The 23,289-nt window shown below is 44.6% G+C and overlaps 1 protein-coding gene across 2 annotated transcripts in view; it reads left to right on the top strand.

Moving 5' to 3' along the window:
• Positions 1-23,289, top strand: part of MMEL1 (membrane metalloendopeptidase like 1) — a 251,965-nt gene that overhangs the window by 204,419 nt on the left and 24,257 nt on the right. For both annotated transcript variants that reach the window (XM_068238852.1, XM_068238851.1), the window contains exons 14-16: positions 3,610-3,708; positions 12,573-12,656; positions 16,933-17,036. In XM_068238852.1, coding sequence (XP_068094953.1) covers positions 3,610-3,708; positions 12,573-12,656; positions 16,933-17,036 — 287 coding nt within the window. The remainder of the gene's footprint in view (positions 1-3,609; positions 3,709-12,572; positions 12,657-16,932; positions 17,037-23,289) is intronic.

Raw genomic sequence — 23,289 nt, 5'->3', positions numbered from 1 at the left:
TGAGTCTTTCAGAGCAGTCTGTGAAGTAATGACCTCTCCTCTAGCAAAGGAAAAGTAAATAGTCCAGGAACAGTTGAGATAATAAAAGTCAGATAACAGCCCTCTCCAGGACTAACTTAGTCGGAGAGCTTAATGGCTTGTTTGCATAGAGATAACAACTGGAGTTTCTCAACTCTTCCTGTACTGGAAACAATTACACTGATGTATCTGATCTTAATGTTTTATTTCTTAGCTGTACTACACATACAAATCATAATATCATAATTTTTTTTTCGCTTTAGTGTCTCTTTAAATAGGCCAGAACCATCCGGTCTCGAAAGGGTTAAGCTCCAAACAATAACAACAGCAATAGAACAGTCTGTTTTAGGGTATGATGGTGGATTCTCACTAGATCCCCAACCTGCACAATCTGGGCATGTTGCCACTTCTCTAACCAAATGCGATGCATCCATTTTTCAAGCATAGTGGACACAGCAACAAACCTCTACAGTGGTACAGTATTGCCAAACTATTCGGATTCCTTACTGCTCGGGTGGCAAAGACCTAATATGGCCTAAAGGTGGCCACACATGATACAATAAAATGATCCGATTTTACAGCAATTCGATAAAAACGATCGGATCTCTAGAAAAAATCGAATGCTTTTTTTTCATTCGACTGAAAAATCCGATCGGATTTCCTGTTTGTTTCGATTTTTATCGAGCTGCAATGCCAGATATTTTTCTTCAATCTTTCTAAAGATTGTATGGTGTGTGTTAGATTGTAAATTTATTAATATACACATCCTAGCAATTTTCTCAGAGTTTCCAATCATTTTTATCATAATTGGGGAAACATTGAACATAGGTGTGTGGTACATTGGTCAGATTTTTGAAATGTTACAATCAGTCAGAAAAATTGATTGCAATTCTTAAATTGAACAGATATTTAAAAAATTGTATGGTGTGTGGCCACCTTTAGCCTAAGAAGTCCTCCCTCATGAATTTGGTCTAGGACTCAGTGATCTGCAAACTTTTCTCTCCAGCTGTTAAGGAGCTACAAGTCCCACAATGCATTTGCCTTTATGAATCATGACTGTGGCTGTCAGACTCCTGCAATGCATCCTGGGACTTGCAGTGGAGAGTCAAGTTTGCAGATCACTGGTTTAAAGGGACGTTGAGCAGGATGGCCAAATTAAAGTGCCACCAGCAGTGACAGAGATGGGGTGGCCTGTGGAAGCTTTTCTGCACATTGGTGAATAGTTCTTCTGTCCATGTGGCTGTGACTGGTGCTGATATAACTTTTTACTATATAACTAATAAAACTGCATACAATCGCCCTAAGGGTCAGTTCACACTTGACAGCGATTACCCCTAAACGTTTGGGACTCATCGGCTAAACGTTCCCACACAAGTGAATGGGAGCGTTTAGCATCGCACGTTACCGTTGATCACCGTCGATTGCGCAAACACAGCGTTCCGATCCCGAATTACTGCGTAATTTAAGTCAACCCTAGAAGCCTCCTGCGTCTTCTAGGATCGATTCACCGCCGCGTCTTCATGTCCCCTTGTGGGGCTGAAAACAGACGGTCACAATGGGAAGCCGACGATCACCATACCACCACCCCCCGAGCGAGACGTCACAGGACGACGCTGGAAGCCGCCTACTGTCCGTGTGAACCGTCCCTTATTCAATTAACTTTTTCTCCTAGGTTTTATTGTTTGTGAAATTTGTTCAACTATTCAATAAATGTCTTTTAAAGTGACACTGAAGAGGAAAAAAAAAAAACAACTTATGATATAATGAATTGTGTCTGTGTAGTACGGATAATTCATAGAACATTAGTAGCAAAGAAAAGAGTCATATTTTTCAGTCATATAGATTTTTTTTTTATAGCATGCCACCATTCTGACATATATGTAATTTACAAACCATACTCTGTTCTTTTAACTATAACACAGAGCAACGTGACACGTGCCATGTGACACCGTGCCAAGTGACACGTGCCAAGTGTCGAGTGACAGTCAGACAGCAGAGGAGAAGACACTAGTGCACACTAACTGTCACACTGGCACTGCTCACAGCACAGCAGTTCTGTAGAAAGCTAACACAGTAGTACTACTACTCTAACAACTACTAGCACTGACTGCAGTACTACAGCACTAACTACACAATAACACAGTAATCCTATTCCCTAATCCCTAACCTAACCTAAACTGTAGCTAGCTAAGGCTAATAGCTGGCCAGCAGGCAGCAGCTGGCCTGGTCTGTGCACAGCACACACACAGACACACAGCAGCTGCCTGCAGCAGCCCTGCAGCACACACTCTGACTGTCACACAATGACAATGATGTGTGGTCCTGGGGTGGTTGCCACGTTCACGCCAACTGGCATGGAGCGGTCGCCAAGTAGTTGCAATTCAACATTTCTGGAGAAATAGTAACTAATTTTATCTGTAATTGTAATCATTCGTAATTTTGTGTAATTTTGTACCGACTTTAGCGGTTTAGCAAAACCCCCCCATTTTCTCAAAAACAAAAGGTCTTTTTTTTATTTTAACCACTATTCTCCTTAGCATACGTAGCAATATTGGTGACAGTCACATGTATGGAGGCTTTGATATTCACTGTTAAAATCGGCACAAAATTATGCAAAAATTACACAACATTACGAATGACTACACAAAATCAACTGAATTTACAAATCGAAAGGGCGTCATTGCAAAAATGTATAATTTGAAATGTAATTCGCTGATTACGGTCATCACTAGTAACTTCACAATTTAAGAAAACCAGTGAAAGAAAAATTGGGGAAAACTGAAAGCAAATGTGGAGCAGTTGCTCCGAGTGACCGTTCAAAAACTTTGATCTGGGTAAACACCTGCACTACTTTAGACTTAAGGTACGTACAGACATACGATAACGATCGTTCGTTCTGAACGACGAACGATGTTAAAGGAGGTATCGGCTGATGATCGTTTGAAGAAAGGCTACTTTGAACATCGTTCGTGTACGTACGATCTTGGAACGAGCGTTGCGTGCGCAACATGATGTATAAACTGATTTCAAACACAAGTGTCAAAAAGGACTGTTTGAGCATGTGAAAAGCTTTGAGAACGAACGATCAACGACCGATCGTTGTACAGACATTACTTTTTGAACGATGGTCGTTGGAAAAGATCTGGCAGAATGGATCGTTCTTTACCAACGACATATCTCGTTGGTCGGTCGTTTTAATGATCGTTCGTGCACTTTTTACGAACGATCGTCGGGCAATGCCATCGGTAACGATCGTTTTAAATGACTATAGTCGCATATCTGTACGCACCCTTACTCCCATTTTCCTTGCACTGGTTTTGATAAATATGTTTCTCATACAGAATGATATTTTTCAAGCATTCTGCTTTTTGGACATGTGCAATCTCTTGAGTTAGGTCTACGGAATGCCAGAATGTTTGTCTCGCACATAACTTTCTGATTACATTATTTTTATAATTACATTTAAAATTGTTTATCTGCATATTTCACTGACTAGTACTGATAACATTTTTGTACAAATTGCATGACGTTACATGACAATCTATATAAGCTATTTTTTTACTTTTGTTTCTTTTGCCCAATTTTTTTTAGATCAGTGACCTAATTAATAAAGTTCGAGAAGCGTTCATCGAGACGCTGGATGAATTGCAGTGGATGGACGACACTTCGAAAGAGAAAGCCAGAGAAAAGGTTAAAAATATTTTTTTCTTAGAAATCACTTTATTTTCCACAGATAGCAGATGCCAAGGGTTGGGTAACCTAGGTGAAGCAATCTTCTGAACTGTCTAAACTTGGCCCCATTGATCCCCAAAACGTCTTTCTCAGCAGATGAGGGATAGATTGGGCCGTCCAGAATGTAGTTGGATAGATATAGCTGTGTAGTTGCCTTCATCATTCAAAGCACATGGCAACAATCTTCTCTCACAGGAATAAGATATAAAGCAGAAACATCTGTATTATTGCCAAAATGGGCCTGAAGACAGGGATGCTCAAATAACGAATTCGGATGAAATCCGAAATAGGTGTTATTCACCTATTCCAGTTCCAGTTAATTAAATCACCTGTGCGGGTGGGCAAGGGGGAGGGGTTAATCTTACCCATCAGCTGTCTTCTTAGCTCCATCCCTCGGTGCCTCCCACGCTGCGTTTGAATCCGCCGTCACGTGATTACAAACACTTCCTCCTTCTGGGTTGAAGGAGGAAGTGTATAGTCACGTGACGGCAGATTTGAACTAAGCGTGGGAGGCGCCGATGGACGGAGCTAAGAAGGCAGCTGATGGGTAAGGTTACCCCCCTCGCCCACCCGCACAGGTGATTTAATTAACTGGATGAAATATGAATAAGGGCCCATTTCCACTTGTGCGGTGCGAATCGCCGCGGTAAAAATTTGCATGCGGATGCAAATTTCGCATGCGGTCGTATGCAAATTTTCATGCGAATTCGCGTGCGAATGACGTGGTATGCAAATTTAAGCATGGCAGTGCCTGTGTGCTTTTCCAAAATTCGCATACAACTGCATAGCGGTATGCGAATTCTGGTGGCCCTGCCATGCGGATTTTTCATGCGGATGAAAACGCTCAGAAATCCTGACAAGTGGAAACAGTCCCATCCACTTGTATTGGCTATGCGAATTTGCATGCGGCAAACGCATGCGAATTCACGATAGTGGAAACGGGCCCTCCCACCTATTTTGGATTTCATCCGAATTTGTTGTTTGAGCATCCCTGTCTGAAGATTCTAAAGCGTGGAACCCAACAACATTAGTCCTGGAATCTATTTATCAGAGTATAATGCACAGTGCTGCAACCAGAATGCAATATTTGGACATTGTACATGTTAGACATTTTGGGATTGCTTGCTTGTGTGAAATGTTGCTTATGAATTTTCACATCGACAATGCTATTTTTGATTTTGAGAAATTTTCATGAAAAATAGGCTTGTAGAAAATGGTTTTGTTACTGCGAAAATCAATATTTTTAGCGTAAAAAAAAACTCATAAAAAGCAGGACAATGCAGAAAATATACTTTTAATGTGACAATCTTTACAGCGAAAGCGAGAAAATTCAATATTTTACTGCGATTTGTGAAAATGTGAAAAATAACGAAACAAATTTGTGCTGGAATTTTCACTCAAATATAGTAGTAAAAATGTTTCTGTACCGTGTTAGCCAAACAAATTATGTAGGTAATTGCTAAACAGTAACCAGCACAACTGCCATCTTTGTGTTTACTATTTACCTGCATCAGTGTTTTACTTCAGCTAACATCTGGAAATATGCCTGAAGAAGGGGACTAGATCCCAGAAAGCTTGCATTGTTTAACTTTATCAGTTAGCCATTAAAAGGTATTACTTTTACAAGACTTTGTTTTTTTTCTACCTACACTCAAATATAGAATTTCACATTATTTTTGTGAGAGTTAATGCAAAAAGAATATTGGCACTTTTGTTCATCACTGCTCATGTGCCATATTGCACCACATGAGAATCTATTGAGAGGCTCAATCGTGCATCTACACTGCCAGGATTCTGTAGTCTTCCTTTCTTATCTCCTTGGCTTATACTCTCTATATTGAGTGCCACAACTAGGAATGGTCATTAAGATGCACACAGTTCTGAGTTGGTTCAAATTTAATTCAAATTTTTTCAGCTTGGAAATGGACTATTTGAATGCAGCAGCTGCTGTACTTATATAGTTACATAGTTATTTTGGTTGAAAAAAGACATACGTCCATCGAGTTCAACCAGAGAACAAAGCACAACACCAACACCAGCCTGCTCCCTCACATATCCCTGTTGATCCAGAGGAAGGCACAACACCAGCCTGCTCCCTCACATATCCCTGCTGATCCAGAGGAAGGCACAACACCAGCCTGCTCCCTCACATATCCCTGCTGATCCAGAGGAAGGCACAACACCAGCTTGCACCCTCACATATCCCTGCTGATCCAGAGGAAGGTACAACACCAGCCTGCACCCTCACATATCCCTGCTGATCCAGAGGAAGGCACAACACCAGCCTGCTCCCTCACATATCCCTGCTGATCCAGAGGAAGGCACAACACCAGCCTGCACCCTCACATATCTCTGCTGATCCAGAGGAAGGCACAACACCAGCCTGCTCCCTCACATATCCCTGCTGATCCAGAGGAAAGCACAACACCAGCCTGCACCCTCACATATCCCTGCTGATCCAGAGGAAGGCACAACACCAGCCTGCACCCTCACATATCCCTGCTGATCCAGAGGAAGGCACAACACCAGCCTGCTCCCTCACATATCCCTGCTGATCCAGAGGAAGGCACAACACCAGCCTGCTCCCTCACATATCCCTGCTGATCCAGAGGAAGGCACAACACCAGCCTGCTCCCTCACATATCCCTGCTGATCCAGAGGAAGGCACAACACCAGCCTGCACCCTCACATATCCCTGCTGATCCAGAGGAAGGTACAACACCAGCCTGCACCCTCACATATCCCTGCTGATCCAGAGGAAGGCACAACACCAGCCTGCTCCCTCACATATCCCTGCTGATCCAGAGGAAGGCACAACACCAGCCTGCTCCCTCACATATCCCTGCTGATCCAGAGGAAGGCACAACACCAGCCTGCACCCTCACATATCCCTGCTGATCCAGAGGAAGGCACAACACCAGCCTGCACCCTCACATATCCCTGCTGATCCAGAGGAAGATACAACACCAGCCTGCACCCTCACATATCCCTGCTGATCCAGAGGAAGGTGAAGAAACCCTTACAAGGCATGGTCCAATTAGCCCCAAAAGGGAAAAAAAAATCCTTCCTGGATCAACATCATTGGGCATTACCTAGTAATTGTAGCTATAGATGTCTTTCAATGCAAGGAAAGCATCTAAGCCCCTTTTAAATGCAGATACAGAATTTACCATAACGACTTCCTGTGGCAATGCATTCTACTTTTTAATCACTCTTACTGTAAATAACCCTTTCCTAAATAAATGGCTAAAACGTTTTTTCTCCATGCGCAGATCATGTCTTGAATTCATATCATATACTATCCTTCAAAGGGGTTTACAAATCACATCTAATGTGAATAACATAATCTAGGTAAAATTTGGCGGGAAGACAACTAACCTAATTGCATGTTTTTGGAATATGGTTGGAAACCTGGGCTCCTGGAGGAAACCCATGCAATCACTGGGAAAATATACAAACAAATCCAGCCAGCAGGTGAAACAACTAAAAGAGAGACGTTCATTTGTAACATTTCATCTGTTATTAAACCTAGTGTATTGTGCACCTCCTCCAACCAGCGGCACAGACTAACCAGCAAGCTCATGGTGACCCAGAACTCATTGGGGTGTGTAAGGGACTACAATGGTCCTAAAAGCCCCCTTACTAAGATGTTAAGAAAAACAAAAGTTTGCTTTCCTAAAACAGAAAGAATTTGCGATAATTCAGGTTGGAGTGAGCTCGAGATGTCTCCCAGGCACCACTGCTGAATATATGTGCCTCTCGGATTTACAAGCCCTACTCCATAGAGCCAAATTAATCCATGCCATGCACTGATGAGGATCAAACAATCCGAAACAGTCTGTATGCATGTTGGATTATTATGGCTCTGTACATATTAACAAGCTGACACATCATTGCATTCCAGCGGTTCTGGAGGTGTGTTTAGCTTCTAAGGGTACAATGGTTAATTTGCATATATTCAGCAGTGGTGCTCTGGGAGACATCTCAAGCTCACTCTAACCTGAATTATCGCAAATTCTTTCTGTTTTAGGAAAGCAAACTTTTGTTTTTCCTCCAACCAATGTCACATTTCAGCCATTACTAATTTGTTCAAAATAACTTAAAAAATATTTTTATTTCTTCAGATAAATCTGTAGGGATAAAATGCCCCAGAGAGGGTACTTATTTCAGGAGGAGAAAGCCTCTGGATCCCAATGTGACTTCCTCCACCCTTCTCAGCAGCCCTGATCCAGCACTGACTCCTCCAGAAAAACACAATATAAAAATATATTCCACCACAATATTGACATCTGTGAGCCTTGAGTAGGAGGCGGAGCTTGACCCTATTGGACTCGGCTACTTCTGACAGGACCTGAGCAGCAAGCCGCTACTGTGCCTGTGCGAGGCGCACACTGCTCGGGGGTCCTAGTGATGGAAGTCATTAGTGCAGCTGCACAATCAAGCCCTTGTCGGCAAACTTTCGGGGGGGGGGGGGGCAGCACTGGATTGGGGGTGCTAATGAAGACGAGGGAAGCCTTATTAGTATCCAAAGGCTTCCCCCCTACCGAGGTAAGTACCCCCTAGGGGCACTTTTTTCCCTACAGGTACTCGTTAATACTTTAAATCATACATGTCAAACTCTGGCCCGTGGGCCATATTTGGCCCTCAGAGCCATTACATTTGACCCTCAGGTGGTTTCCCCACTTGGCATTATGTTTGACCCACTCTAGACCACCAGGGAAGCTGTATTGGAGGTGAAGCCCTAGAACACCAGGGAAGCCATATGACGGAGTAGGGGAAAGCACTAAACACTAGGGAACTGTATAGGGGAGGGTGGGGGTCTCTAGACACCAGGAAAGTGTATAGGGGAGGGAGGACCACTGGACACCAGATCATTTTATAAGGGAGGGGGGAGGCCAGTAGACATTGGTTGGCCCGCGACTAGGGCCAAGTGTACAATTTCGGCCCACTTTGTATTTGAGTTTGACACCTCTGCTTTAAATGTGCAAAACAACTTTATACATTACCCTAAAACACTTTTCATTATAACATATTTGCATAGATGGCTTGATAACATATTTCTGGCTGTACAGATGAGGAAATGGAGAGGTTATGCAGATGATGACATACTGATAGATAGAAACTCAGCCCGATGTTCCTGTGTGGTCTTCAGGACGATCTCACAGAATCGCATTGCCGTTCAGGTCAAGTCCTGTTTTGGAAATTGAAGTAAAACTATATTATCAACAAGAAAAGTAAAACAGCCCAGTCCAAACATGGTTTGCATTCCTAGAATAATGAAGCGCCGCGAAGAATGCTAATTATTGATGAGATTTAATGAGTGATAAGAACCAGTGTGTAATCATTTACTTAATCTGTTCTGAAAGTCGAAAGTCATCCTAACCCAGAAAAATAACTCACACTGACCTCAGCCACGACGGGCCAAATATGCAAATCCTAACCCAGAAAATAACTCACACTGACCTCAGCCACGATGGGCCAAATAACTAAAACAATCCAAATAAATAGTAAATAGTGATTGGATGGCTGGAGGTGAGGAAGGAAAATATGGGAGTTGTCATTGTGGAATGGTGTTAAAAGATGCCCAGTGCATAAAAGTATGTTGTAGTTTCCTTCTACTTTCAGAAGTCCACACCAGCGTACAGTGGTTAAAGTTAAGAGGGGCAATAACGGTTAGGTATCAAGAAGAGGTTTACTTTAGAGGGGGAGGTATGGTTAGACATCAGGAGAGGCATTCTGCACTTGGAGGACTGGGTGGGGTTAGGCAAATAAAAGGCGAGGTGTGACAAACCACCAATGAAAATAGAGTTGCAAAGCTGATATAGCCAAGTGTCAGTAACTACATCTTATAGATTACCCCACAACAAAATTAGTTAGCTCCAGAAATATATGTACTGCTGTGCAACCCTTTCAGATGTGGTGAGCTGCATATTTCAGGTCAGCAATTTACTAGGCAGGGAAATCAGAATGATGATGGCAGCCAGAGTGTTGAATTACAAGAAGATAAATAATGGCAGCCTCCAAGAGGCGTATCTAGAGGGGTGCAGATATGGCTCGTGCAATGTGCGCTATGCCTGCTCCTGCGCTGCACCCCAAGCCTGTCTCTGTGCTGCACTGCCATGCCTGCCCCTGTGCTGTGCCGCCATGCCTGCCCTGTGCTGCTCCCCATGCCTGCCCCTGTGCTGTGCCCCCTTGCCTGCTCCTGTGCTGTGCCCCCATGCCTGCCCCTGTGCTGCCCCCCATGCCTGCCCCTGTGCTGTGCCCCCATGCCTGCTCCTGTGCTGTGCCCCCATGCCTGCTCCTGTGCTGTGCCCCCATGCCTGCCCCTGAGCTGCCCCCCATGCCTGCCCCTAAGCTGCTCCCCGTGCCTGCTCTTGTGTTGCACCCCATGCCTGCCCCTGTGCTGCACCGCCATGCCTGCCCCTGTGCTGCTCCCCCATGCCTGCCCCTGTGCTGTGCCCCCATGCCTGCCCCTGTGCTGTGCCACTATGCCTGCCCCTGTGCTGTGCCCCCATGCCTGCCCCTGTGCTGCCCCCCATGCCTGCCCCTAAGCTGCTCCCCATGCCTGCTCTTGTGTTGCGCCCCATGCCTGCCCCTGTGCTGCACCATCATGCCTGCCCCTTTGCTGTGCCCCATACCTGCCCCTGTGCTGTGCCCCATGCCTGCCCCTGTGCTGCTCCATTATGCCTGCACCTGTGCTGCACCGCCATGCCTGCCCCTGTGCTGCTCCCCCATGCCTGCCCCTGTGCTGTGCCCCCATGCCTGCCCCTGTGCTGTGCCACTATGCCTGCCCCTGTGCTGTGCCCCCATGCCTGCCCCTGTGCTGCCCCCCATGCCTGCCCCTAAGCTGCTCCCCATGCCTGCTCTTGTGTTGCGCCCCATGCCTGCCCCTGTGCTGCACCATCATGCCTGCCCCTTTGCTGTGCCCCATACCTGCCCCTGTGCTGTGCCCCATGCCTGCCCCTGTGCTGCTCCATTATGCCTGCCCCTGTGCTGCACCGCCATGCCTGCCCCTGTGCTGCTCCCCCATGCCTGCCCCTGTGCTGCTCCCCCATGCCTGACCCTGTGCTGGGCCACCATGCCTGCCCCTGTGCTGTGCCCCCATGCCAGCCCCTGTGCTGTGCCCCCATGCCTGCTCCTGTGCTGTGCCCCCATGCCTGCCCCTGTGCTGCCCCCCATGCCTGCCCCTAAGCTGCTCCCCATGCCTGCTCTTGTGTTGCACCCCATGCCTGCCCCTGTGCTGCACCATCATGCCTGCCCCTTTGCTGTGCCCCATACCTGCCCCTGTGCTGTGCCCCATGCCTGCCCCTGTGCTGCTCCATTATGCCTGCCCCTGTGCTGCACCGCCATGCCTGCCCCTGTGCTGCTCCCCCATGCCTGCCCCTGTGCTGCGCCCCCATGCCTGCCCCTGTGCTGTGCCACCATGCCTGCCCCTGTGCTGTGCCACCATGCCTGCTCCTGTGCTGCACCACCATGCCTGCCCCTGTGCTGCTCCCCCATGCCTGCACCTGTGCTGCACCCCATGCCTGCCCCTGTGCTGTGCCACCATGCCTGCTCCTGTGCTGCTCCCCCATGCCTGCACCTGTGCTGCACCCCATGCCTGCCCCTGTGCTGTGCCACCATGCCTGCTCCTGTGCTGCACCCCATGCCTGCCCCTGTGCTGCTCCCCCATGCCTGCCCCTGTGCTGTGCCACCATGCCTGCCCCTGTGCTGTGCCACCATGCCTGCTCCTGTGCTGCACCCCATGCCTGCACCTGTGCTGCACCCCATGCCTGCCCCTGTGCTGTGCCACCATGCCTGCTCCTGTGCTGCACCCCATGCCTGCCCCTGTGCTGCTCCCCCATGCCTGCACCTGTGCTGCTCCCCCATGGCTGCCCCCATTCCTCCCCGTCACTCAGACCTCAGATCAGATTAATTCTGTTAGCTGGGGAACATGGCCACTTAAATTATGTAATAAAGAAAAAGAGAGACAATCGAGAGCCCCCGATATTGTATTATTGTTGTATAATTGGCATAAGTGAATGGTCAATTTGAGTTATACTCACAAGTCTGGGTTGCCGAATCTCTATCGCAGACGAGGAGATTAGACCTGTCCTCGCTCAGGTTAAAAAAGTCGCTCTCCGTAGATAGAAAAAAGAGGGTGTCAACACCCATCCACCAGGTGGATCAAATTGTGATATAGTATACAGAGGTGCCAAAAGAGTAAAAGTAGTACCAATTAAAATCAATAAACGGTGTGGGAGGTAAGGGTGGACTTACCTACCCAACAACAAACACAAGCACTGATTCAAATATGATGCAAAATTTAAATTTATTAAATTTATATTTTTGCATCATATTTGAATCAGTGCTTGTGTTTGTTGTTGGGTGGGTAAGTCCACCCTTACCTCCCACACCTTTTTATTAATTTTAATTGGTACTACTTTTACTCTATTGGCGCCTCTGTATACTATATCACTTAAATGATGTAGGTAGGGCACACTTGGATTAGTGTTAGAAAAGAGGACAAAGGGGAACAAGAAGAGATATTTCCAAAAAAGTAACTTCAGCAACATCCCGAGCCAAAAACACACAGGCAACCATAACACATGTACACGAGAAAGGAGGCAGAGGGGAAGGGAGCTTTGACTGGGGGTTGGGGTGGACACACCATTTCGGTGTTTGCTATAGGCTCTATATTATCTAGATATGCCCCTGCTGCCTCCATATTTTGATCCTCACAGGTTTCTCCAAAGGTTTTCAGTCTAAAACAGAATAAATTATAGATTAACTTTGTTAATTCATAGATTATGTTGCTGAATCCTCTGTTGCCTCTTTCCCAGGCATTATCTATTAAAGAGCAAATCGGATACGCAGACTACATTTTGGAAGACCAGAATGAAAAACTGGACCAGGAGATGACAGCGGTGAGTATTCGGCCGAGGATGATTGGACACAATCGAATTGTTTGAACAAGAACCAGAAATCTCTCCTTATTTGTCTTATATCATGAGATATCTCCCCTTAAAGGGACACTTAATCAAACAAAAAAAATGAGTTTTACTCACCTAGGGCTTCCAATAGCCCCCTGCAGCTGTCCGGTGCCCTCGCCGTCTCCCTCCGATCCTCCTGGCCCTGTCGGCAGCCACTTCCTGTTTCGGTGACAGGAGCTGACAGGCTGGGGACGTGAGTGATTCTTCGTGTTCCCAGACACATTTGCACCCTCTATGCTGCTATATGGTATATGATATATGCTATAGTAGCATAGATGGCGCTATTGTGGCCAGGAACACGAAGAATCACTCGCGTCCCCAGCCTGTCAGCTCCTGTCACCGAAACAGGAAGTGGCTGCCGGTGGGGCCAGGAGGATCGGAGGGAGACGGCGAGGGCACCGGACAGCTGCAGGGGGCTATTGGAAGCCTTAGGTGAGTAAAACTCATTTTTTTTTTTTTTACTTAAGTGTCCCTTTAAAGTGTACCCGAGGCAACATGTGACATGATGAGATAAACATGTGTATGTACAGCGAAAAACATAATTATAGCCAGGCTGTTTTACCTGTTTTATTTTGCTGCCTGAAAGAGTTCATTTCTAGGCATGGAAGTGACAGCTTCTGTCTTGTCGGTACCTTGTTGGGAATATAGTAAACATCACTGATAAGCAGATTACAACCATAAAAGTTTCCATGGCAGAATACAACTCCTGAGAGCAGGGAGAGATAAAATACATGAGCTATTGACCTTTTTCTATCCCCGGAACACTTATTAGGCTGCCACTGATTAGAAACCATAAAATATTTAACCTACCTTATATACTCGCGTATAAGCCCAATTTTTCAGAACAAAAAATATGCTGAAAAGTTACCCCCTCGGCTTATATGCGAGTCAGTGGAGCAGAGGGGAGGTTGGAGCAGGTTTTGTTACTGGCAGAGGAGCATAAGGATCATGCACTAGTGATCCTGCTCTTGCCAGCTGGCTCCCTGCTGTGTCCGTGCCTCTATCCCCTGCAGAATGGTGTGCAGAGTGGGCTGCTCAAGACCACCTGTGTCCCCTGGCTTGTGGAGCAGAGACTGCAAGTGGTGCAGTAATCGGGGATTCTTCCTGTGTGGCAATCACTTTGTCTCATATCTATGCCGCCATCTAGTGGTGTCTTGAGACATAGCTGTATCATTCTTGGGGCACAGCTGGGTATGGGGTGGGGATGCTGACTTGTACTGGGGGCACATCTGGCTACTGTGGAGTCCGCTATACTGGGGATGGGGCTTATACACAAGTCAATCACTTTTTCCTGGTTTCTAAGGGAAGAGTGGGTACCTTGGCTTATACACGGGTCAGCTTATATGCGAGTATATACAGTACTTTGTAAATGTTTAAATATAAAATAAAGCCATGGGATATCTGAAAAAATAATTTTTAGGAGTAGGAGCATAAATATAAATGTTTATCTCATCAGTTTATTTTCACCTCAGGTTCACTTTAACTGTTGTATCTCATGAACTATCTCTCAAGACCTATACGAAATTAACTTTTGCTCCTGATTTTTCTCCTAAGGGATAATTTTTAATCTTATGTTTAAAATAACTTTTGAGCACTTTGTAGTACCGTAAAAATAAGTATGAGTATTTTTGAGTATATTTAGTATTATTGCAAGTTGTTGAAGTATCACCTAGGAGAAAACTCACAAATGATCCCTCCTCTTTTTCTAACTCATGTATGATTTCTCAATGGGGTCGATGCACTAACCACAGGTAATATTGCCGTGCGCAGGCAGCGCACATCAGTATTACCGGTTGCTACCGCCAGCAATGTACTGAGCTTTACGCAATTAGTCTGTAGCATTACTACATTAGCTCGTGTTACACAACTCGCATAGTACACCTTACCATAGCAACGTTTGCATTACCCATGCACAGCAGGTTGCGCTAATTGCGTAATAAGTGGTATACCGCTGGCGGTAGTAACGGTAATATTGCCGGCGGTTAGTGCATCAGCCCCTATGGCCATTATCAACTTAACTTTGAGGCATTTTCAATCCTCACTAATCAAATATCGTTAAAGTTTAAAACTCTAAAAAAAAGTTTCATATTTATTTTTTGCCTACTTTTTTGTATGAATTACTATTTACTCATGCTTATAGCACTTTTTCAAATATTAAGCGTTGAAAAGAATTTTTTTTTAGATAACTTGAAAAATTATCTCCTGGCAGAAAACTTAGGGGAAAAGGAGAATTGTATTATGGACTTTGTCTGTTTTATCTCATTTACTATCTCTCCTTACAGTTTAGGTGAACATTCAGTAAGGTGAGAACATTTGTGAGAAAAGTTTTGCGAAGCAACTCCGACATGTGTTAAAATATATGTGTAATTGTAGAAAATGTAGCAATAATAATAATAATAATAATAATGCTTCTTCTCTAGGATAATGCTTTTTCTCTTAATAACATAGGTAACGGTATCTGCTTTCAGCATCAAAAAAGGTATTTTGCTACATGGTTTAAAACATAGTAACAACACATTTAATTATGTTATATGAAAAGTAAATATTCTAGAAAAAGTGATCAGGTGACCATGATATATGCTGACTGCTCAGTGTGATGGAGGCCACATTATAACAGCCATCATAGAATGTGAAGGGCCAGGTGCTCACATGTGCTTTTTAGCCACCCTCCTCTGGTTCTTCTAGAGCAATGTTTTTTAAAGAGAATCTGTACTGTGAAAATCTTACATAAATAAAAGTACCAACCTGTTTGTAGTCTTCTCCTAGCCCCCTCTGTGACATTTTCGCCACTCCTGCTGCTTTCTTGGTGAAAACAAATCACTGTTTTATTAATTGTTTTTGTAAACAATGAAGATGGCCGCCAAACTGGAAATGCATCATCAGAGCAGGTGCCTGTTTGTAGAGGCTCCTCTGAAACGTGACTTCACTGCTGTAATATTTCTCCCACTTGTTGCCTTGGCTGCTTGTCTAGGCTTTGAACTGATCTTTCTGCACTCACAGCTGTTCACAAAGTCACAGACAGGCTGGCTGAGAGCAGAGACGCTGGCTGTGACTAATAAACAAAACACACACGTGGGGAGGCGTGCATAACTTCTCCCTATCGCAGCACATTTCTCTCTGGGCTGACAAGACTCGACAAAGGAAAGAAGATTAGATATAATACAGAGACAGTGCAACTAGAAAAGGCTGCAGTAAGCCAGAGCACATTAGAACAGGTATAGGAACTTATTGAATAGAAGAAATAAGGCTGAAAATTTGGTTACAGAGTCTATTTAAATATTGAGGCCATCCTCACATACAGTGATATCTGTAAGGCCAAGCACTTGCAAAGGGATAAACAACATTTGTGTGTTCAGTAGTTACGGTGGCAGGATTACTGAACTAGATTTATTTGCAGGATTCACCAACTTTCTACACAGTCTTAACTCTGTGTCTCCAGCCAGAGCAAAACAGGAACCAACGACTCACAACAGTCTAGGTAATCTTATGCAGTAATGCATGTACAGCAGTAACATCTACAGGCAAGATGTATGCCTGTCAATAAGCCAATCTTAAACAGAACTCTCCATTTTATTGGTAGCCAGTGTAGTGAGCAAAGGATTGGTGTTATGTGGCAATGGCGGGGTTGGCTAGTTAACAGCCTTGCAGCGGCAAGACAGTATGGTCACCCTGTGTACAAACGAGCCAAAGTTAGTAAAGATAGTATCCAAATGAATATGTGCCTTGGAGATCGTCTCCTCTATATACAGCACTGAATTCACCCCATACATTTCCCTTCCAGTTTACTTTCCATATAAGAAATAGATCAAGTTTGCTCCGGTGGTGACATAACAATTCATGCATGATAGGTGGCCTTTAAACCGACGGCATTCTCTAAAATAGCTTTGAGTGTCATTTTTTTCTTCAATCCGGCGGTTCAAACCAACTATCGTAGGTCAGAGCAGTTGGGCGCCGCCGCTTTGATTTGCGGGGACTTGAACAGCACTTGTGACAGCTCGGAGCCGCATCATAAAGTGCTTATACAGTGGAGGGAAGGTCAGGGGATAATTGCAGAGCTTCTCGCTGGAGGATTATTACCGAGAGGCAGCTTTACAAAAATAATAGCCTTGAGACAAAAAGAAAAAGAAATAAATAAATAAAACGCGTAGGCCTCTGTTTAGAGCAGTCAAAGCGCATAACGTATTGATTTTTTTCTTTTCTGTCTCCGCAGTTAAACTTCAGTGAAGAAAAATACTTTGAAAATATACTGGAGATTTTAAAAGCCGGGGCTCAGAAGAGCTTGAAGAAGCTGCGAGAGCCGGTTGATCCAGATGCGTAAGTGTTTCAAGTGGATAGTGGAGGACAATGGAACAGTGGTTTCAAAGGGAACCTGCCATGTGAGCTTTGCTGTTTGCTTGTTTTGCTAAATACTCAACTTTACCAATGTTATATTGCCAAGAAACTGTTTTTATTAGTAAAAGGCATCTATGAGGCCTGCATCAGGGGACTCTGCCTAGGAAAATATCTCAAGTCTTACTTTCCAGGAGAATTGTGGGTGAATAATAGCATCTTTAGTATGCATTGCAAACTATATACAGTGGGATGCGAAAGTTTGGGCAACCTTGTTAATTGTCAAGATTTTCCTGTATAAATTGTTGGTTGAACTTGTTACCATAAAAAAATGTCCGTTAAATATATCATATAGGAGACACACACAGTGATATTTGAGAAGTGAAATGAGGTTTATTGGATTTACAGAAAGTGCGCAATAATTGTTTAAACAAAATTAGGCAGGTGCATAAATGTGGGCACCACAGAGAAGAAATGAAATCAATATTTAGTAGATCCTGCTTTTGCAGAAATTACAGCTTCTAAACGCTTCCTGTAGGTTCCAATGAGAGTCTAAATTCTGGTTGAAGGTATTTTGGACCATTCCTTTTTACAAAACATCTCTAGTTCATTCAGGTTTGATGGCTTCCGAGCATGGACAGCTCTTTTTAACTCACACCACAGATTTTCAATTATATTCAGGTCTGGGGACTGAGATGGCCATTCCAGAACGTTGTACTTGTTCCTCTGCATGAATGTCTTAGTGGATTTTGAGCAGCGTTTCAGCTGTAAAACATAGCGGAGATGCCGCCGCAACAGGGAGCGGCATGGCGGCTATCTCCGCGTCTCAGCCGGCGGTTTCCAGTGCGCGGGTACATGATAGAGTTGTGCCTGGGACTATGGTGAATGCGGGGGAGGCCGCCGCAGCGCTGAGCGGCATGGCGGCTATCCCCGCGTCTCAGCCAGCGGCCTCCGCCGCGCTGTTACATGATGGAACTTTGCCTGCTCCTTCAGTCGCACATAGACTGAGGTCTATGCGCGCGCGCGCACAGACAGGATCTTTATGCAAGCAGAAGGGGAGTCAGCTGATCCACCGGTCAGCTGACTCCAACACTGATCCTGATTGGCTAAGTGACTAGGGCAGCGCTAAGGAGCGCTTCCAGTATATATAGGACATGCCTGTCAGTTGTTCCTCGTCTGCTGTTGCATATGCTATGTGTTAGCACTCAGACCCTTAGTCAGATCCGAAAGTGTGCTAGAACCAGCAGGAGCTGGGGATCCACACTTAGCCAGATTCTGTTGATAACTTTAAGAACTAATTGAATTGTATTATTTGTTATGACCCTCTGCTTGCCTTGACTACTCTTCCGTCTTTTGATTCTGTGCCTTTGCCTATCTGATCTAGTTGCCGACTTAGCTTATACCTCACTCTGATTCAGTCTTCTGCCTTTGTACTGTATCCTTCCGTGTGTTGCCGAACCTGCGTGTCTGACTCTTCTGCCCTCACCAGTGAGATTAGTTCTGGTGAGGGATTCTCAGTTTAGTAATCACCTGCTCCTCAGGTTGATAGCTGCAGTACAGTCTGAATTACCTGCTCTTCAGGTAGATAGCTTCAGTACAGTCTTAATCACCTGCTCCTCAGGTAGATAGCTGCAGTACAGTCTTAATCAGCGGCTCCTCAGGTAGATAGCTGCAATACAGTCTTAATCACCTGCTCCTCAGGTAGATAGCTGCAGTACAGTCTTAATCACCTGCTCCTCAGGTAGATAGCTGCAATACAGTCTTAATCACCTGCTCCTCAGGTGACTAGCTACGCGGTACTGTCTGGATCTCCTACCCCTCAGGTGATCACCTGCCGCTCCACGAGTGATCAGTATACATTGTCTTAGTGTGCATCACCCGCTCCTCGGGTGAACCTATCACTACTCATCTGTGTCTCCAGCCTGCTGGAGTACTGATTACTGTGTTCTTTAGAGATACCTCCTTTTACCAGCTCCTCTGGGATAGTGGGTATCTCTATCCATATTTACTGTTGCACCAAACACTTATCTTACACCTGGGTGTCCTGTGTCTTGCTATACTCGCATTATTGGTGATTCTGCAGATCACCACATAATCAGGTATAGCATCTGTATTATTGGTGATACTGCAGATCACCAATAATCAGAAAATTAGTTCTTGCTGACACCGATCGTTACATCGGCTAGTTGTCTTGTTGAAAGATCCAGACCTGGGGCCCCTGGGCTGTCATGTGGACCAGTGTTTGTGATTTTAAATTTATTTTTTGCAGCTTCTAGGATGCGGTTGACAGGTGAGTGGTTAGAGAGGGGACCGTGTGGGAGATGTGCCTACACGGGGCGTCCCTGTTAAACGACGCAATTCACGATTGCGTCCAACCGAAGCCTCCCACCTGAATGCTAATCTATGTAATTCCTGCTAGGTATGGTACAGCAGGCAAAGGGTGTATGACAGTGCACCTGATTGGCTGACTAGCGTCTGCTGGCCAGATAGAGGCAGGATATTGCTCTGACTGGAAGTTAGCAATTGTGTTTGTTGCAGTTGGCATTCAGTTTAGAGGTGGTGGGGTGAGTTCCCTGGAGGTGAGAGGTCCAGGGCTTGCCCGCACTTCCCTCTAGGTGTCGCATGGTGGTTTGGGGGCCCCAGTGAGTGAGAGAGACCTGGGGCCCCTGGGCTGTCATGTGGACCAGTGTTTGTGATTTTAAATTTACTTTTTGCAGCTTCTAGGATGTGGTTGACAGGTGAGTGGTTAGGGAGGGGACCGTGTGGGAGATGTGCCTACACGGGGCGTCCCTGTTAAACGACGCAATTCACGATTGCGTCCAACCGAAGCCTCCCACCTGAATGCTAATCTATGTAATTCCTGCTAGGTATGGTACAGCAGGCAAAGGGTGTATGACAGTGCACCTGATTGGCTGACTAGCGTCTGCTGGCCAGATAGAGGCAGGATATTGCTCTGACTGGAAGTTAGCAATTGTGTTTGTTGCAGTTGGCATTCAGTTTAGAGGTGGTGGGGTGAGTTCCCTGGAGGTGAGAGGTCCAGGGCTTGCCCGCACTTCCCTCTAGGTGTCGCATGGTGGTTTGGGGGCCCCAATGAGTGAGAGAGACCTGGGGCCCCTGGGCTGTCATGTGGACCAGTGTTTGTGTTGTTGAAAGATCCAGTCCCGGCGCAGCTTCAGCTTTGTCACTGATTCCTGGACATTGGTCTCCAGAATCTGCTGATACTGAGTGGAATCCATGTGTCCCTCAACTTTGACAAGATTCCCAGTCCCTGCACTGGCCACACAGCCCCACAGCATGATGGGACCACCACCATATTTTACTGTAGGTTGCAGGTCTTTTTCTTGGAATGCTGTGTTCTTTTCCCTCCATGCATAATGCCCCTTGTTATGCCCAAATAACTCAATTTTAGTTTCATCAGTCCACAGCACCTTATTCCAAAATGAAGCTGGATTGTCCAAATGTGCTTTAGCATACCTCAAGTGGTTCTGTTTCTCCTTGTGTAAAGTGCGCCGAATGGTTGAACGATGCTCAGTGACTCCATCTGCAGCAAGATGATGTTGTAGGTCTTTGGTGCTGGTCTGTGGGTTGACACTGACTGTTCTCACTATTCGTCGCTTCTGTTTATCCAAGATTTTTCTTGGTCTGCCACCTCGACCCTTAACTTGAACTGAGCCTGTGGTCTTCTATTTCCTCAATATGTTCCTAACTGTGGAAACAGACAGCTGAAATCTCTGAGACAGCTTTCTGTATCCTTCCCCTCAACCATGATGGTGAACAATCTTTGTCTTCAGGTCATTTGAGAGTTGTTTTGAGACCCCCATGGTACTACTCTTCAGAGAAATTTAAAAGAAGAGGGAAACTTACAATTAACCCCCTTAAATACTCTTTCTCATAATTGGATTCACCTGTGTATGTAGGTCAGGGGTCACTGAGCTTACCAAGCCGATTGGAGTTCCAATAATTAGTTCTAAATTTTGGAATCAATAAAATAACAGTGCCCAAATGTATGCAACTGCCTAATTTTATTTAAACAATTATTGCGCACTTTCTGTAAATCCAATAAACTTCATTTCACTAATCAAAAATCACTGTGTGTGTCTCCTATATGAAATATTTAACTGACATTTTTTATCATAACAACCAATGATTTATACAGGAAAATCATGACGATTAACAAGGTTGCCCAAAACTTTCGCATCCCACTGTATGTAAGGTCAGGGAGCATAGGCACATGCATGAGAAATATCATAAGAATATTCCTGGATGGTGGCCATAAGAGATAGCAGTGTGATTATACCTTACTTCCTACTGACCACCGACATACAAGGTCCTATGTGATCACCTCTAACTGGATCCTGATTCACCATAAATGGGAAGCTTCTTAAAGAGAATCTGTATTGTTAAAATCGCACAAAAGTAAACATACCAGTGCGTTAGGGGACATCTCCTATTACCCTCTGTCACAATTTCACCGCTCCCCGCCGCATTAAAAGTAGTCAAAAACTGTTCTAAAAAGTTTGTTTATAAACAAACAAAATGGCCACCAAAACAGGAAGTAGGTTGATGTACAGCATGTCCACACATAGAAAATACATCCATACACAAGCAGGCTGTATACAGCCTTACTTCTGAATCTCAAGAGATCACTTGTGTGTGTTTACCTTCTGTCCCCAGCTTCTCTCATGCACTGAACATTACAGGCTTCCTGCAGACAGCTCTGCCTATGTCGTTAATTCCTTAGTATGTGACAGACCAGCTCCTTTCACAGCCTCCAGAGGAGGATTTTATCCAGCTCTCTTCTATCACTGATAAGATAGCAGAGAAGCTGCTGGCTTATGTAAATAAAACACACACTGGAGTGTGCATAGAGGAACAGTTCAACACTGAAGAACTTGGCAGCCTTCCAGACACAGGCCGACAAGTCTGACAGGGGAAAGATACATTGATTTATTACAGAGATGGTTATAGTAGAAAGAGCTGCAGTTAGCCAGATCACATTAGAATAGGTTTAGGAACTTGTAGGATGGTAGAAAAAACGTTGTAATTTTTGTTACAGAGTCACTTTAACTTCACAATGGTCTTAACCAGCACACAAAAAGGTATAGAAATAGCAGAGTAGGAGTCGCACACCATTCCTGAGGTGCTGGACCAAAGTAGCATATATAAAACCATCCAGGGGGTCCACACACTCAAAAGCAGTCCATTCACAAAACCAACGACCGTTTTGGGGCCCTGGGGGTCCCCTTTATCAAGGTAACAGAAAAGAATAGTAATATTTCTGTTCTGTTACCTTCACAATGAGGACTCTCTGGGGTCCTGAAATGTTTGTTGGTTTTGTGAATGGGCTGCTGTCATGATATGTGAAATAACAAGGCTTTATTCTACTTTAGAGTGTGCAGACTGTAGAGCCCCTAGATTGTTCAAATTGGTATGGAGACTGGTTTGATTGCAGATGGAAGTACGGCAGCCCAGTGCTTCTGGGTTGTACAAATTACTGGAAATTATTGGATGAGAGCTAACTAAGTGACGTCACTTTCAGTGATTCTTACCAGCTTGGAAGCTCCTGGTTTAGGAGCTTTCTATTCATGCCAACATGGTGAGGTAATTCAGGTTTCATTTAACCACTTCACCACTGGGGGGTTTTACCCCTTGAGCACCAGAGCAATTTTCATCTTTCAGCGCTCCTTACATTCATTCATCTATAACTTTATCATTACTTATCACAATGGAATGAACTATATCTTGTTTTTTCCGCCACCAATTAGGCTTTCTTTAGGTGGGACATTATGCCAAGAATTGTTTTATTCTAAATATGTTTTAATGGGAAAATAGGAAAAATGTGGGAAAAAATTAATTATTTTTCAGTTTTCGACCATTATAGTTTTTAAATAATGCATGCTACTGTAATTAAAACCCATGAAATGTATTTGCCCATGTGTCCCGGTTATAAAACCGTTTAAATTATGTCCCTATCACAATGTTTGGCACCAATATTTTATTTGGAAATAAAGGTGCATTTTTTTTCAGTTTTGCGTCCATCCCTAATTACAAGCCCATAGTTTATAAAGTAACAGTGTTGTACCCTCCTGACATAAAAATTTAAAAAGTTCAGTCCCTAAGGTAAATATTTGTGGTTTTTTTTTAATTGTAAATTTAAAAAAAAAATTTAATTACAAAAAAAAAAAAATGGGGAGTGTGGGAGGTAATGAGTTAATTTTTTGTGTATCAGGAATGAATT

The sequence above is a fragment of the Hyperolius riggenbachi genome, chromosome 6, assembly GCF_040937935.1.
Source record: "Hyperolius riggenbachi isolate aHypRig1 chromosome 6, aHypRig1.pri, whole genome shotgun sequence".
Taxonomy (NCBI): domain Eukaryota; kingdom Metazoa; phylum Chordata; class Amphibia; order Anura; family Hyperoliidae; genus Hyperolius; species Hyperolius riggenbachi.
The sequence above is the reverse complement of the archived record's forward strand: the minus strand, read 5'-3'. Positions and strand labels throughout refer to the sequence as shown.